The following is a 13,961-nucleotide window of genomic DNA, read 5'->3' on the forward strand; positions in this document are numbered from 1 at the left end:
TCTTCCCGCCCTGGCTCATACTCTCTCTCAGATAATACAATCTTAAAAAAAATAGTAATGGTTTTAAAACTGTATGTCAAAATCTGGAAAACTATTCACTAAAATGGATACTTTTACTGTACATACATTTTAACCATGATAAAAAAAGATGAAGCAAATAGGCTAAATCTACATAAATGTAGTAAAAATCTACATAAATGTAGATTTAGCAACAATGTAAATGTCAATACAGTGATGGTTAAATAAGTATGGCAATCATGGTGGAATATTTATAGCCATCAAAAATCATTTTCTACTCCTAAATATAACAACATAGGAAAATGCCCATGCTATGTTTTTGGGAAAAAGCAAGATACAAACTACATATGAACTGTTTGTAAGGAACACAAATGCATACTAACTCTATGTATATTTACAAATGCAGTGGGAACACTGCCCAGGATTCTGCAGTCAGCCTCCTTTGACTCTCGCTCTGCCTCAAGGTCTCAGGGACCAGCACTGCTCGTCCATCACAGTGCATCAGCTGTGGCAGGTGTCCCACCAGGCCTGAGGTGACAGGGTAAACAGGTGATGAGGGCCAATGTGCGGGATTTTAAACAGGGTAATATAATAAAGTTGCACAAAATTAGAAACAGTGGGCAAAGAGACTAAACCAGCAATTTATTTTAAAAAGTTTTATTCCGCAGATTTAGAAATTTGAGATTTTTTAATAACTGCAAAAGAAATTCAGTCACACCTAATGATTGATTAACAGAATGTAGTGGTGTATTATCTAAACAGAAATCGTGCTGATGTGCCATAATAAATTGTCTATTAGTAAAAAAATACACTTTAGGGCACAGCATGGTATCACAAATTACAGTCAGGATACTTTGCAAGAATTTAATCAAACTAGAGAATTCTGAGTAACTGTATCTTTTAAATGCAGCACTTAAAAATGTAACAACTCTGTGCATTCTTTTTCTTTAAAAAATGACCTTGTATGTGTCATAGAAATGCTGCTTTATTGCTGCAGAGGTCAAAGTTCAAGGCTCAAGAGGTACAGGAGAGAAATACAAAGGTAGCCTTAAGAAACTCGGTTTTGTTTATGTATAAAAAAGGTAAAGTTTATAAAAGTTAATTTACAAACCAAGAACAAAAGTGGTATGCACGCATTATGTACAAGCATCCTTAAAACGTCAAAATTTTCAAATGCATAGCCAAAAGAACAGAAAAACCACCACTGCCCCTTGGTGGGAGTGGGGTGGGGGGGTGGGGGTGTGGGGAATCCCCAAATCACACCATTATTTTCTCTGGGTGATTATACATTTCTGAAACCACCAAATCCACAATTTACTCAATCTTTTTCATGATACAGTAACTAGATGTGCACAAAAGCCATATAAACTTAGTAATACACAGAATGATCTAAGAATTAAAAATATGAGGGTAAGGCATTCCTGCTGGTTAGTATGTCTGTGGTGATATGGTTAATTTATAGATCCAAAGAGGCCACAGAACCAGTCTCACATGCTTTGGTGTCCTTCCCTAAAAAACTGCGTTTCCATATACAATAAGTAATTGTCTTCACTTGAATTCCCTACCACCCACCCCCCAAAAGCTACAAATTCCCCTTGCTGTACATTTCTGTTAAATCTACTACACTGGTTTATATGTTCCAGGTATATTTTTTAAATGTGTGCATATTACCTCATGCATAATAAAATAAAATGTGTATGCCAAGCCAGGGCCATAATCAAGTTTGAAACAGTGTACTTTGGAAAGAATAAAACTCAAATGCACCCCATTTACTGGCTGGTATTTTAACGGAAATCAGTGAAGTAAGCAGTGACTGTAAAAAAGTACAAAAATCATTACAAAGCAAACCATCTCTGACCCTCCAGCCAATACTGACGGTTTTTCCATCACAAACACGCAGTCTGCAGCATGTTTTCTGACCACGGTGCAGGGGCATGCTCACTAATCTTCATCTGTTCAGACAAAATGCTTAATACTAAGAACTGCAGTATCAATTCTAAGGAAAGTATAATACTTGATAGAGTGCTTCCATTTAGATTTAGTAAGTTTAACCCAGTTTCACATTATTTAATCAAGTTCCTATATTTTAAGAATTAAAAGTGGTCAATCAGGACAGAAACACAGTTTGCTCCAACAAGGTAATTTGGATCTCCAGGAAGACACTTGTTTTGCCAGGTTTTAGGATCACCTAGGAGATAAAAAGAAGTGCCTGTCATTTGCAGTTGGTGAAATCGCTAGCTGTGATGCTGTGTAATCATGGGGCAAACATGAATATATATCCTCAGATACAATTTTCTCCTATCTCTTCAGTATATGCACTTGGATCAAAATGCTAAGTGCTATATTTCAATGAAGACCCACTGGAATCTAAGGATTCAAAGCAGTTTCAGATTTCTCTTTTATTGTGTTTTCAAGTTTATGCCTTTTCAAACAATGAACAGAAGTTGGGGTGACCATACATGCCTGACGTAGTACTGATGCCTAGGTCCACATAATTATTAACAGCACTTTTGAAAGTTGGGACAAGAATTAACTGAGTATGAGAACCTATTTTTCACACTCAACTATAGACTAACAAATGAACGCCTGAAAGTTCTGCAGAATCTGGTTCCTGAAGACCCTTCCTTCCCCTTTACCTCCCCCCAAATCACTTTACGTCTGGACCAAGAACTTCTCAACCCTGATATCTTGGCTGTACAACAAAATCATTCATGGACCTCTGAAAACCCATCAACTGTTAAATCTGAAGCAGGGCTTGAGTATCTGAATTTAATAAGCTCTTGGTGATCTGAGATCAATAGCTAGAATTAAGAAGCCTGGGGTAGTGGACGCCAAGTGTCAAGGCAGATGTCTCTATGGCATCCAAGGTAAGTATACAAAGTTACTGACTTTTGCCTTCCTTCCAGCAACAGTTCTTAACCAAGAGTTGTTCTGCACCCCCATGGGACAATGTCTGGGGATGGTTTTACCTGTCACAACTGACACCTAGTGAGTAGAGGCCAGGGATGCTGCTGCTAAAAGTTCCACAATGCACAAGACAGTTCCGACAACAAAGCATTATCATCTGGCCATAATGTCAACAAGTGCTAAGGTTGAGAGACCCTGCCCACACTGAGCTGTACATCACCTGATGGTTTCTGACTCACGACAGGCCCAGCAGTTTAAAACATAGTAATTAAACAGAGGCTAAATCACTTCACAAACTTATTTGGGCTTATGCCATACTGTAGATAACAACAGTTTGTTTAGGCAATGAAGCAGAGCTTCAACTCTTGAAAGTAAATAAAAAAAATCTTAACTTCTGTCTTGAGTTTCTTTCTAGTATACTAACTTTTGTTGGGATTAAGTCAGTCATTATCAAAAATCTACCCTTGACTTTCTGAAAAGAAATTTATAGTAGCAAAGCATTCTAAAGCCACAGAAGATCACACATATTTCTGTTCTAGGTGAATGTACTTAAATTTAACACAGGAAAAAGTTGTTTCAATCTAACAAAATAATGTATATATTCTGTAGCTTAAAATATGGGAATAACAAACAGAGAAATCACTTATGCTTCATATAATATCTAGGGAAAAATATTTAAAGATTCTTATCCTAAATTGGTTTAGAAAATAATCAGAGCTCATGCTGCAATCTTTCAGAATATATGCTTAAAATGCAGCTTCATTAATATTAATTCATTAATTCAAACTAGGCTAATAAAATGCTTCTCAGTGGAGTCCCTGAGGAAATAGCTCTACTATCTACTGTATTAAAATTAATTTATGGGCAGCCTGGGTGGCTCAGAGGTTTAGCGCCTCCTTCAGCCCAGGGCATGATCCTGGAGTCCCAGGATCGAGTCCCATGTCGGGCTCCTTGCATGGGGCTTGTTTCTCCCTCTGCCTGTGTGTGTCTCTGCCTCTCTCTCTCTCTCTCTCTGTCTCATGAATAAATAAAATCTTTAAATAAATAAATAAATAAAAATAGAATTAATTTATTAGCTCTACTTGTAGGTATCAGGAAATACAGATTTATATATAATTTCTAATCTTGGGTACTAATAGAGCATGTTCCTATTATCTCTATACCTTAAAGCTCTATTTCATATTCAAACTGCAATAATACTCACCTGGTGTACTAAAATTCAAAAGCAAAACTTTAAATTCTTATTTTTCTATATGAGGTTCAATTAAAGTGATCTATACCATAAATATAGAATGTTTCAACTGGTAACTGATGTAGTCACCCAAGGAAGTAAGAAATGTGAAAATGCAATGGAAGCTTTGAAGCTATGACCTTAAGAGCAAAAAGCCATTTAAAAGTAGTGTGTATAATAGAAGATACTTAAGAGTTTTACACTGGGAAACCATGGCCAAGTATGATCACAGTGGAGGTATTTTTTGTATTTCAAGTTTCTCTGGTGTATTATACTTTGTAGGTTGAGAAATTAAAGAATGGTAACCAAAAATAAAAATTATTGAATAAAGAAATCAAATCATTTTAATAAGATGAAAATGCCTATATATACAGGGCAGTAACAATTCTCCCACTGCATCTTAGTAATTTTGACAGAAAAAATAATTTTCTTAAACTCCAAGGAACAGTTATCCTTTAGCCAAATCATCAATGTTTAAAAGGCAGAAACTTCTGAGCCTTTCCATATTCATTTATGCATGCACCACAAGGAAATTTTAAAGCACTGGTGATGCCTACAAGGCCACAGGAACAGAGGTAGAGATTTGCTCACAAACAGCATGGGTAGCTCCAACAGCCCAGGGATTAATCAATGACAGTACCCAAAGCCCCCAAAGGACAGAGTGAAGACAGCATACCCGACGAGGAGTCGGATGATTTTAGAGCAAAAGACCAACCGTCAGGAGTCATGGACGCACAGTGTGGCAAGCGCAGCTCCACGGGCTTCAGGAACTTGAGGCCATGGGGCCCACACATCACTAAGGGGCTCAGCAGTGTCTCACCTGCAGTTGGAGAGGGAGTGGGAGTGGTAGGTTAGATGGCCTCTTCCTTCCAGACCACAGTTCTCCTCACACCCCCATGTTCTTATGATTTGCTTTAAAGCCAAATGCAGTTAATTCTCTACAGCCCCAGTGACCAATAAAAAGACAATGAAGACACATGGGATCTTAAATTTTAAAATTTTAAATTTTCTAGTAGCCACACTGAAATAAAAAACAGGTGAAATAAATTTAATATTCATGTAACCCAATATATAAAAAATACATTTATTTCAACATATAATCAATATAGTAAATCTCTGAAATCAGGGTGTATTTTGCACTTCTAGCACATTCCAACTAAAAATAATCACAGATAATTTAAGAAACAAAATGGATGAACATCGGGGAAGGGAAGGAAAATAAGACAAAAACAGAGAGGGAGGCAAAACAGAAGTACAGAGAACAAACTGAGAGTTTCTGGAAGGGAGGTGGTGCGCTAGATGGGTGTTGGGGATAAAAGAGGACACTTAGGTTGTGATGAGCACTGGGTTTGTATGTAAATGATGAGTCACTAAATTCTACTCTTGTAACTAATACTTAGTTAACTTGAATTTAAGTAAAACCTTGAAGGGAAAAATTAGAAAAAAAATATTACATGAAAACTTCTTGCAGAATAATTAATCTGGGAATCAAGTTTATGACAAAGTAGAGAATATGCATATTTCTAACATAAACAGGAACTTTGCCTCACCCTAGTAATGTTACAGTCATTTCTATGATTTTTAAAATAATCTGTAATTTCCTTACCATCACAACAAAGGATAATGTTAGTCCATTAGAAGTCCATTTCAAAACTGTTTATGTCTATCACTTCTCCTTTTAAGTTTTTGGTGAAATAGTATTCTATTTTGTATCCTTTGTTTTCAATAAAATTTTCGACGAAGGATATAAACAAAAATAGCCACAGGTAGCTGGGGGTAACTGCATTCGATCATGGAGTTTTTGTAAAATATATCCAAATGTACTTCCTATATATGTTACTTTTATCTGATGTTTTAAATGTTGTATTTGCTGCAGACGTGGTTTAAGGGACCTACGTTATGTTCGTGTTCCACAAAATGTAAGAAACTGAGCTAAAATGATGTATGTAAGGAAGTAAAGCAACTGCTACAAGATTTCAAAAGAAGTTGACACACAGTTCATCACATTGTCCTGACGGATACAGAAAAATTATGAAAAATAATAGCTTTCTTAGATTCCTTCGGAAGTTCAGAAACAGGCATGGTAATATCTGATAGGGATTCTTTACTTACTCTGTTGAGCCCTTACCAGTGCTAGGGTTGGGTGATGAGCACCTGCCCCAGGATGCTTCTTTCTACACTCACGAGACAAGCAGGGAGCAAAGGATTTCTGACTGGGTGTTACCCAGACCCATCTCCAGAGAGGCAAGGGGTGAAGCGCACAAAGACAGACTTGGTGAGGTCAGTTAAGACCACCCAGCAGATAGGTGGAGGAAGGCCTGAAGGCCTATCACAGTCACTTTCGCATCAAAAGTAAAGTCCACTGTGTGGGCAAGTCCAGTGTGCTCACCTCTCCCCTCGCCTTACTGCAGGGCACCTCCCTTCCCCAGTGGGAGGAACATGCTAGGGTTGCAAAGTAGCAAAGGGGTCCAGATTATCTTCTCAACTGAGTGCTATATACAAGCTTTGAAGAGCACAGAGGGCAACTCTAGTTAGTGTAACTACACAGAAAAATAAGCACACTCACCTTTCTCCTTATCTAAAGGGGGGAGGATGCTGTTGTCTCGGCAGACCTTGAAGTAGATTTCCTGTTCGACTCCCTCCGGAATGGCTCCTTGGGGGATGATGATACTGACGCCAGTTTCTATGGAACTCAACACCCCACCATTGTTGTTAAAGACGCCTCGGGCCGTGGCCACCACAGTATGGCCATCCTCATCTTCATCTTCTTCCACAGCTGTCGGGCTGAGAGGTCAGAAACAACTGATGAGTAAACCTCAATGATACACAGGCATCTCCACTACAATTCTAACAGTTGGTTTCATTTTAGTTGATTTCTCTGTATCATCAAGAAGTTTTCAGTGACCCATTTTACTCAAGAAAATAATAAATCATATTCTTCCTGGAGAAATCAATTTCATTTCTGAAGATAAGTAATCAATTTCCCTTCATTACTGATTTCTGCAACCAGGATGTACAAAGCCTGACTACCTTGCTCGCCCAACTACTATAGTTCATTGGTTTTAAGAAATACCTCTTAACATCCATGAACTTTGTGTTTTAAAACTAGCAGTCATGGTTTAATTGGTAGCACTTTTTTTTTCCTTCTTAGGGATACATAAGACAATGGTGCATCTTAGAACTGAAAGCATCTAAGACCTGATAAGTATTAATTAGAGTCCCCACCTCCCTAGGATTTTGAGCCTGCATACTTATGGCCTTTTCTCAGCACTACCTGAGTATCAAACAGCCCCTGCTATCAATGGCTTCTACAGCACGATGAGGTAATACTTTGGTCTGGGTACACGTCAAGCACCCATGAAAAACACAGTATATTCACTTAGTACACAGAGAATACCAAAGGCCAAGGGGATGTAGTCTCAACATATTACCAATAATATAGGCTATCAAGACTTCTTGGAGTGAAATTTTGAGTCCCAACCTAAAGGTGAGCAGAAAGCAGGAATGCCAAAGTATGTGAAGGGAAGCTGTAGCTTCATTCCCACACGACCAGAGCACCATGGACAATGTTGCTGTGTGTGAGAGAGAACAGGTTTCCCGGCCTCTGCTACTGGAAAGATTCACAAGGAGGCAGTACATTTTCAGGACCACTCTTGCTCTTGGGAAGCTGACTGCAGGTGGCCCTCCTGGCCCTGCTGTTTCAACAGGTGGCTTGACAATATAAGTGGATTTGGGAAGCTGAGGCTGAGATGAGCTTCTGCGTGGCCAGAATGGGTCTGGTTAGTCACCATATCAGGACAAGAGGGAAACGAGCATATGGGTTTAGATCCAGGGAAGCTCACTTTGTCTCATTTGCTCAGATAGCTTACTCATTAAAACTTATAAAGAGCTACTGATTTTTTAACAACCATTTTGATAGGTTGTTACCTTTTTATTTCTAACGTCACTGTTGAACAGAGTGGACAAGGAACACAGATGCTTATGATGATTTTCAGATATTCTCCAAGCATATCTCACCAGCCGAAGGTTAGAGGTTATGGGAAGCTATGGTTGGTTGGTTAAGAGTCTGGGCTCTGAGGTCAGATGTGGAATGTAAGCTCCTCTCATCCTAGCTGTGGGACTCTGCTCAAACTGCAGTGTCACTCAACCTCATTTCCTAGTAAAATATGGATAATGCCAACACCTACTGACCACACTTGGTTGTGAGTTTTATTATTTTATTATCTTGTACCCCTTGTGAGTACATAACGACATTCATCACAACAACGTTTTGGACAACACTGTTCAGCCTAAAGTTGAAGTTAAAATGTTCATTTTAAGTCCCAAATCACATAAACTATGCCACACTCACATAAGACAAATCACAAGGCTAAGAAACAGGCAAAATATCTTACCTCACAGGAATAGCTTTAGGCACTGAGCTGAGATTGTTCATTTGATATTTAGGTTTATCTGCATGGATGGAGAAAGTTTCAACTCCACTGTCAAACTCAGGAGGCTGTGCTGCACTATGTGCTTTTGCAAGAGTCTTGGGAGAAGCAGGGGCTTTTGAAGACAAGTCAGGTTTATGTGCTGTTTCACTTGGCAGGAGATTGTGGTTGAATTTAGGACTTTCAAACTTGCGTTCAAATGGCCGGGCAGAACTTGTGTATGGTTTTGGTGTGAATCGATTATATGCTGGAGTGACCGTTTTCTGAGTCTGTTCAGCTCCATTAACTGGAGCTTTATCTGGGAAACTTTTCTGCGGATAGAAAGTAGACTGAACAGTATCTTCTCGGTTTGGTGGTCTGAAAGTTGCTGGCTTATTCTGTGATGGAGGTGGGTCTGGTTTGGACACTAAAGAATTCTGAAAGTCCAGTGATATTGAATTTCCTGAAAGAATAAACATATATAAGCATTTTTAAAACCTCTTCAGAGGTTTCAACAGCCCCTCTGAGATCTCTCCCATAATAATTTGTCCCAGTGCTGGAGTCAAGGCCCAGATCAGGGTCCACACTGTCAGAAGGTGGCTCTTGAGCCCTGGTGGCTGTCTGTGATACTGACAGACCAGGAGGGGCATGGACATATGTAGTGCTTTAGCGTATCCTGCTGCCTTGGAGTCAGGGTCAGGCTGCTAAGAGTCTAGGCCTCCCGAGACTAGTGTCTCGGTATCCTCTCTCCAACATCTGTAACAAATTATAAACAGAATGACAATACCACTATGTTAAAAACGAACAAAACACCACCACCTAACTAAAACCAAAAAGAAAGCCACAGATTGGGAGAAGCTATTTAAAACTGTTTAACTGCACAGGATTAGGATCTAAAACCTCTGAAGAACCCCTATACACCCAAAGGAAAAAATTTTACCAAATGGAAGATGGGCAAAGCTCCACAGAGGCCACAATGGAAGTGAAGGCCGGAATGCTCAGTTTACCATACAAGGTACTCAACCCCACTACTTGTAATACCAAATGCCTCAAATACCATTTCACACCCATTCGATTGGTAACACTTCAGTTTGGTAATGTCAAGAGTTGGCAAAGATGCGGGACAGGAATTTCCACGTACCACTGGTGGCAGTATCAAGTAGTATCAACTGAATTCTAGCAACTCATTCATGAAAAAATAACATCAATGCTAAAACAAAGTCTTTCAGAAAAAAAGAGAAAGAGGGAATATGTCTTAGGCTCTCTTTTATGAAACTAGCACAACAATGATAGTAAACCAGACAAGGATACTGTAAAAAAAAAAAAAAGAACCCAAATTTCTGTGAACACAGCAATATATTTCACATTAACAGAATAAAGAAGAAAAATGAAAAACGTCATGATCATCTTAATGCATGTGACCAGGTGCTTTCAGCAAACTGGAAGGTAATAAGGGAACATCCAAAACATAATAGAGTAGCTATGAGAAAAACCTATAGCTAACGTGGTATGGGTGAAATAATAAATCTTTTCTCCCTAAGATGGGGAAGCAAAGATGTCTGCTCCCATCATTTCCACTCAACATTTTACTCAAAGTCCTTGCCAGAGCAAAAAGGTAAGAAAAAGAAATAAAAGGCACTTAAGGATTGGCAAGAATTAAAACTTTATCTGCACAGTGTGGAAAGAAATTCCTAACATGGGGTAATAAGCTCAATCTGCCACTAAGACTCTACAGCTCATCTGGTTAAAGACTTGTCCTAGAATTTGACTCCTATGTAAATAATAGAGAAATATCTGTAGTAGCAAAAAGACAACAGGATAATTGATAAATCGTAGTAGATTTTTAGGGTACAATAGACCAACCTTTTTTTTGAAAGGGCAAATAAGACAAGCAGCATTTGGAGGTAAAGACAGTAGGCCCTCTTGGGGGGGGGTGGGTGGAGGGGAGTCTGATGGAAGGCAAAAAGACACAGTTTGAGGAGGTAGCAGGGACAGAACAAGGTGCTCTGGACAATGGACTAGTTGAGTGCACATGTCTAAGGGCAGAGGGAAAAGGAAAGATGATGCAAGCAGGATGCGGGAGAGGAGCCAGGCCCAGGGCCCAGGGCCCAGGGCCCAGGGCCAGAGATCGCATGGGTCAGGGGAAACAGTTACCACTCAGAGAGCTGTGAAGGATAGAGTGTGGGCAGAAACGCAGGGCACAGCTGTTAAGATGAACCGAGAGAGCTGTTGGCCACCTTGCTGGGATTCCGCCACAGTACCTAACTGCAAGGTGCTAAGGGACACAAGCTATATGGAACCTGAAAGCTTTCCTATATCCACATGTGAGGAAGGAGCATAATGTTTGTAATTTTACAAACTATCATTCAAATATTTAGATTCAGACATACTGGCAAACAAATACTTCCAGAAACTGAGCTGTGCTAGTAAAACATGAAAATCTATAGATTAAATCTATTTAATCTAATAGAAAAAAATCTAGTATTAAATCTAATTAAATCTATTAAATCTATTTTAATCTAATAGATTAAAATCTATTTAGCTAAAAGGCTGGTCTGATACATTGGTCATAGTCATAAAAACAGGAGATGTACTTTTATTTACCAAAACCCTTAGTTTTCACTGTTCTCAGCCTAAAAGTTTCAAGTATGCATTTTTAAATGAAAAACCCTTTTGCTTACAGACTGCAAGAATTCAATTTTCTAAGTATCACTCTATTACAGCAGGAATGCTAACTCTCCTACCTTCACCATGTGCCCCCTTGGCATGCGTGTGGAGGGCAAGAGAGGAGCTGGTACCGGGCTGAGAAGGCTGGGCATACTGGGAGGGCAATGGGGGAGGAGGGGGAGTGGCCTGGACTGGCTCATAGCGCTTCTCACCAAATGATCTATCAGGGGCATCAGCTTCAGGAGACTTTCCCCTGTGAAAAAAATGAAGAGAATGCCAACATATGAAAATAGATTCACATTTACAAAATAAGTTCTCATCCTCTAAGTATCCTTGAGTTAAAGAAAAATCTAGAATTTCACAAAAATATTCTTATGAGTATAAATGGCTAACTCTACCCAAATGTACAAACAAATTCAACCATTTATCAGCACAAGAAATGTAAAGACAGCACAGATACTTAAAGAATATTAGTAAAACATCCAGAAGATGGCAACCAAAAGGCAGATGAAATTTTGGGTATACTTGTAATATTAATTGTGTTGCTTACAAAAAACAGTAATGATTGAGAAGTTTGAGAAAGTCTTCCAAATATTTTGAAAAAAATATTTATTGGCCCAAATCTTCCTTAGATTCACTTCTGATTTGGTATCTAAGGTATAAAACGCCTTGGCTTCTGGCACAGAGCACTAAAAAAAAAATGGTTTTATAGACCAGAGGTTGGCAATTAAAAAAAATTTTTTTTTATAGTAAAGGGCTGGATAGTAAATGTTGTTGGTGTTTTGGGCCAGTCTCTCTCACAACTATTCAAACTCTGCCCCAAAACAGCCATCATATATAAATGAAATGGGTGTGGCTGTGTTCCAGTGACACTAAAAACACTGGACACCTTTCACTTGAAAATTGACCTTTATTTACTAGATACGTTTTTCATTTAATAACTGCTAGAGTAGCAGATATTGCTTGATTTTACAAGGCTCATTTAAGTTAAATTGTGCCATGCATGCTTATTTTTTTCATATTGCCAATTGTTAATATGTAGCACATAAAATTCAAACAGAAGAAATCTTTAAAATAGACCCATAATTACAACACTGCCATCTAAACCTTTGCAGAGAGCCAAAGCTGCACTGGCTTTATGTGCACAAACAAAGCAGACATTTGGAATGTACTTTCACAGAAAATTTCACTGAAGAAGTCTAGTCTTGTATTGGCTTTAAAACTACACTGTTACATTGCTTTCAGGCACTTATGCTAAACATTTGAAGAGGACTTTAAAATCTGAAAGTGCACATAATGCCAGTGATGCAGTGAGGGACACCTTATGTAACAGCCTCACATCAATGCCAGTCTTACCACTTGATGCTCCTTTTCAAGTAGTCATAGCTAGTGTAAGAGCCAAGAAATCTAGGTGATGGCAAAGCAAGCGCAATAGAAAAATGAAAGAAAATGGTCAATCTAACTAAGTACATTTGTAGCAAACGGAACTCAAATGTCATTTTAAAATATCAACCAAAACAATTAACATCCACCATTTCAGAATAATTTGATCTGTAAAAGAAACCACCACTAACTCCCATTAAAGCTAGGAAAATCACCAATAAATTAAAATATAGTAACATTGGTAGGTCCTGCGACTGTCCGCCTACCCGCCCTCTACATATTTTAACTGTGAAGCTAGTGAGGAACAAGGTGCTTGATCTCTCTTCTACCCCTGCCCTCGGGCTTCACTTGCTAGTGGTGAGCAAAGAAATGAACTAAATTAAGGAGCCGGACTAAGAATAATCAGCAGGCTCTGAATAAGAATGAAGTGCTCCACTAAAAGAAAAAAGGCTGGGCAAAAGAAATCCTCTAAGTGAAAACGCAAGAAGCAGTGGTATAACACACCCGGCTACGCTGATGCCCAGCAGGGTAATGAGGAATGGACCAATGAATATACGCCTGCCTTTGAAACTCATTTTCTAAGATTTTATTTATTTATTCATGAGAGAGAGAGAGAGAGAGAGAGAGAGAGAGAAGCAGAGACACAGGCAGAGAGAGAAGCAGGCTCCATGTAAAGAGCCTGATTCGGGACTGGCTCCCTGAACCCCGGGATCACGCCCTGAACCGAAGGCAGACGCTCAACCACTGAGCCACCCAGGTGTCCCTGAAACATGACTGATTAACCTGTACTCTTTCCTAGCAAGACCTTGCCCATCCCCAGTCCCAGAGCAAAGTCCTGGGATGGGTGGAGCCTGTCTGGAAAGCTGCCAAGCTTGAAACACACAGCTTCTCTCACCGAATGTCACACACAAAGAGACACAACCTAACGTCAGTCTTACTCAGTTCTTAAAAAGCTGAAACCTGCTAACATTTATTTTGAGACCTGGAAGTCTCAAAATAAGTGGATTCTTGAGAGAGAGAGATTCTAGTGACAATAAACTCCCTAGATGCCTCAAAGAAGCTGAGTCTCTGGGCTGGGAGAGCTGTATAGATGCAGAAGGGGACTGCTCTTCCAGCCCTGTTGTAGAGTCCTGGGAACTCTTCCCTGGCTGTGAAGATGAATGTCTGAGCCACATTTCCTAACCTCCCCACTTCCAAGCCAGCTCTCTGGAACTATAAGACAGGTGATAGCCACTCAATTTCTGGGGTGTCTGTCCTGTGCTAGTAGACTTCTCCCCTAACTGCCACCATTTATTTCTGAGGGGTATTTTTACATGGCATGTTGGCATATGTTACCCGGAAGAAGA

At 39.3% G+C, this 13,961-nt stretch overlaps 1 protein-coding gene across 24 annotated transcripts in view; it reads right to left on the bottom strand.

The window, feature by feature from the left end:
* Positions 1-659: 659 nt before the first annotated feature.
* TJP1 (tight junction protein 1) overlaps positions 660-13,961 on the bottom strand; it is a 250,703-nt gene continuing 237,401 nt past the window's right edge. For 4 of the 24 annotated variants that reach the window (XM_072737097.1, XM_072737086.1, XM_072737106.1 and 1 more), the window contains 5 exons: positions 11,445-11,485; positions 8,551-9,028; positions 6,723-6,940; positions 4,893-4,976; positions 660-2,206 (listed from right to left, as the gene is read on the bottom strand). In XM_072737097.1, coding sequence (XP_072593198.1) covers positions 2,112-2,206; positions 4,893-4,976; positions 6,723-6,940; positions 8,551-9,028; positions 11,445-11,485 — 916 coding nt within the window. In that variant the 3' untranslated portion in view covers positions 660-2,111. Of the gene's footprint in view, positions 2,207-4,832; positions 4,977-6,722; positions 6,941-8,550; positions 9,029-11,309; positions 11,486-13,961 lie in introns of all 24 variants that reach the window. The other 20 variants (XM_072737096.1, XM_072737085.1, XM_072737105.1 and 17 more) reach the window with 5 other exon arrangements.

The sequence above is a fragment of the Vulpes vulpes genome, chromosome 14 (assembly GCF_048418805.1).
Source record: "Vulpes vulpes isolate BD-2025 chromosome 14, VulVul3, whole genome shotgun sequence".
NCBI lineage: Eukaryota > Metazoa > Chordata > Mammalia > Carnivora > Canidae > Vulpes > Vulpes vulpes.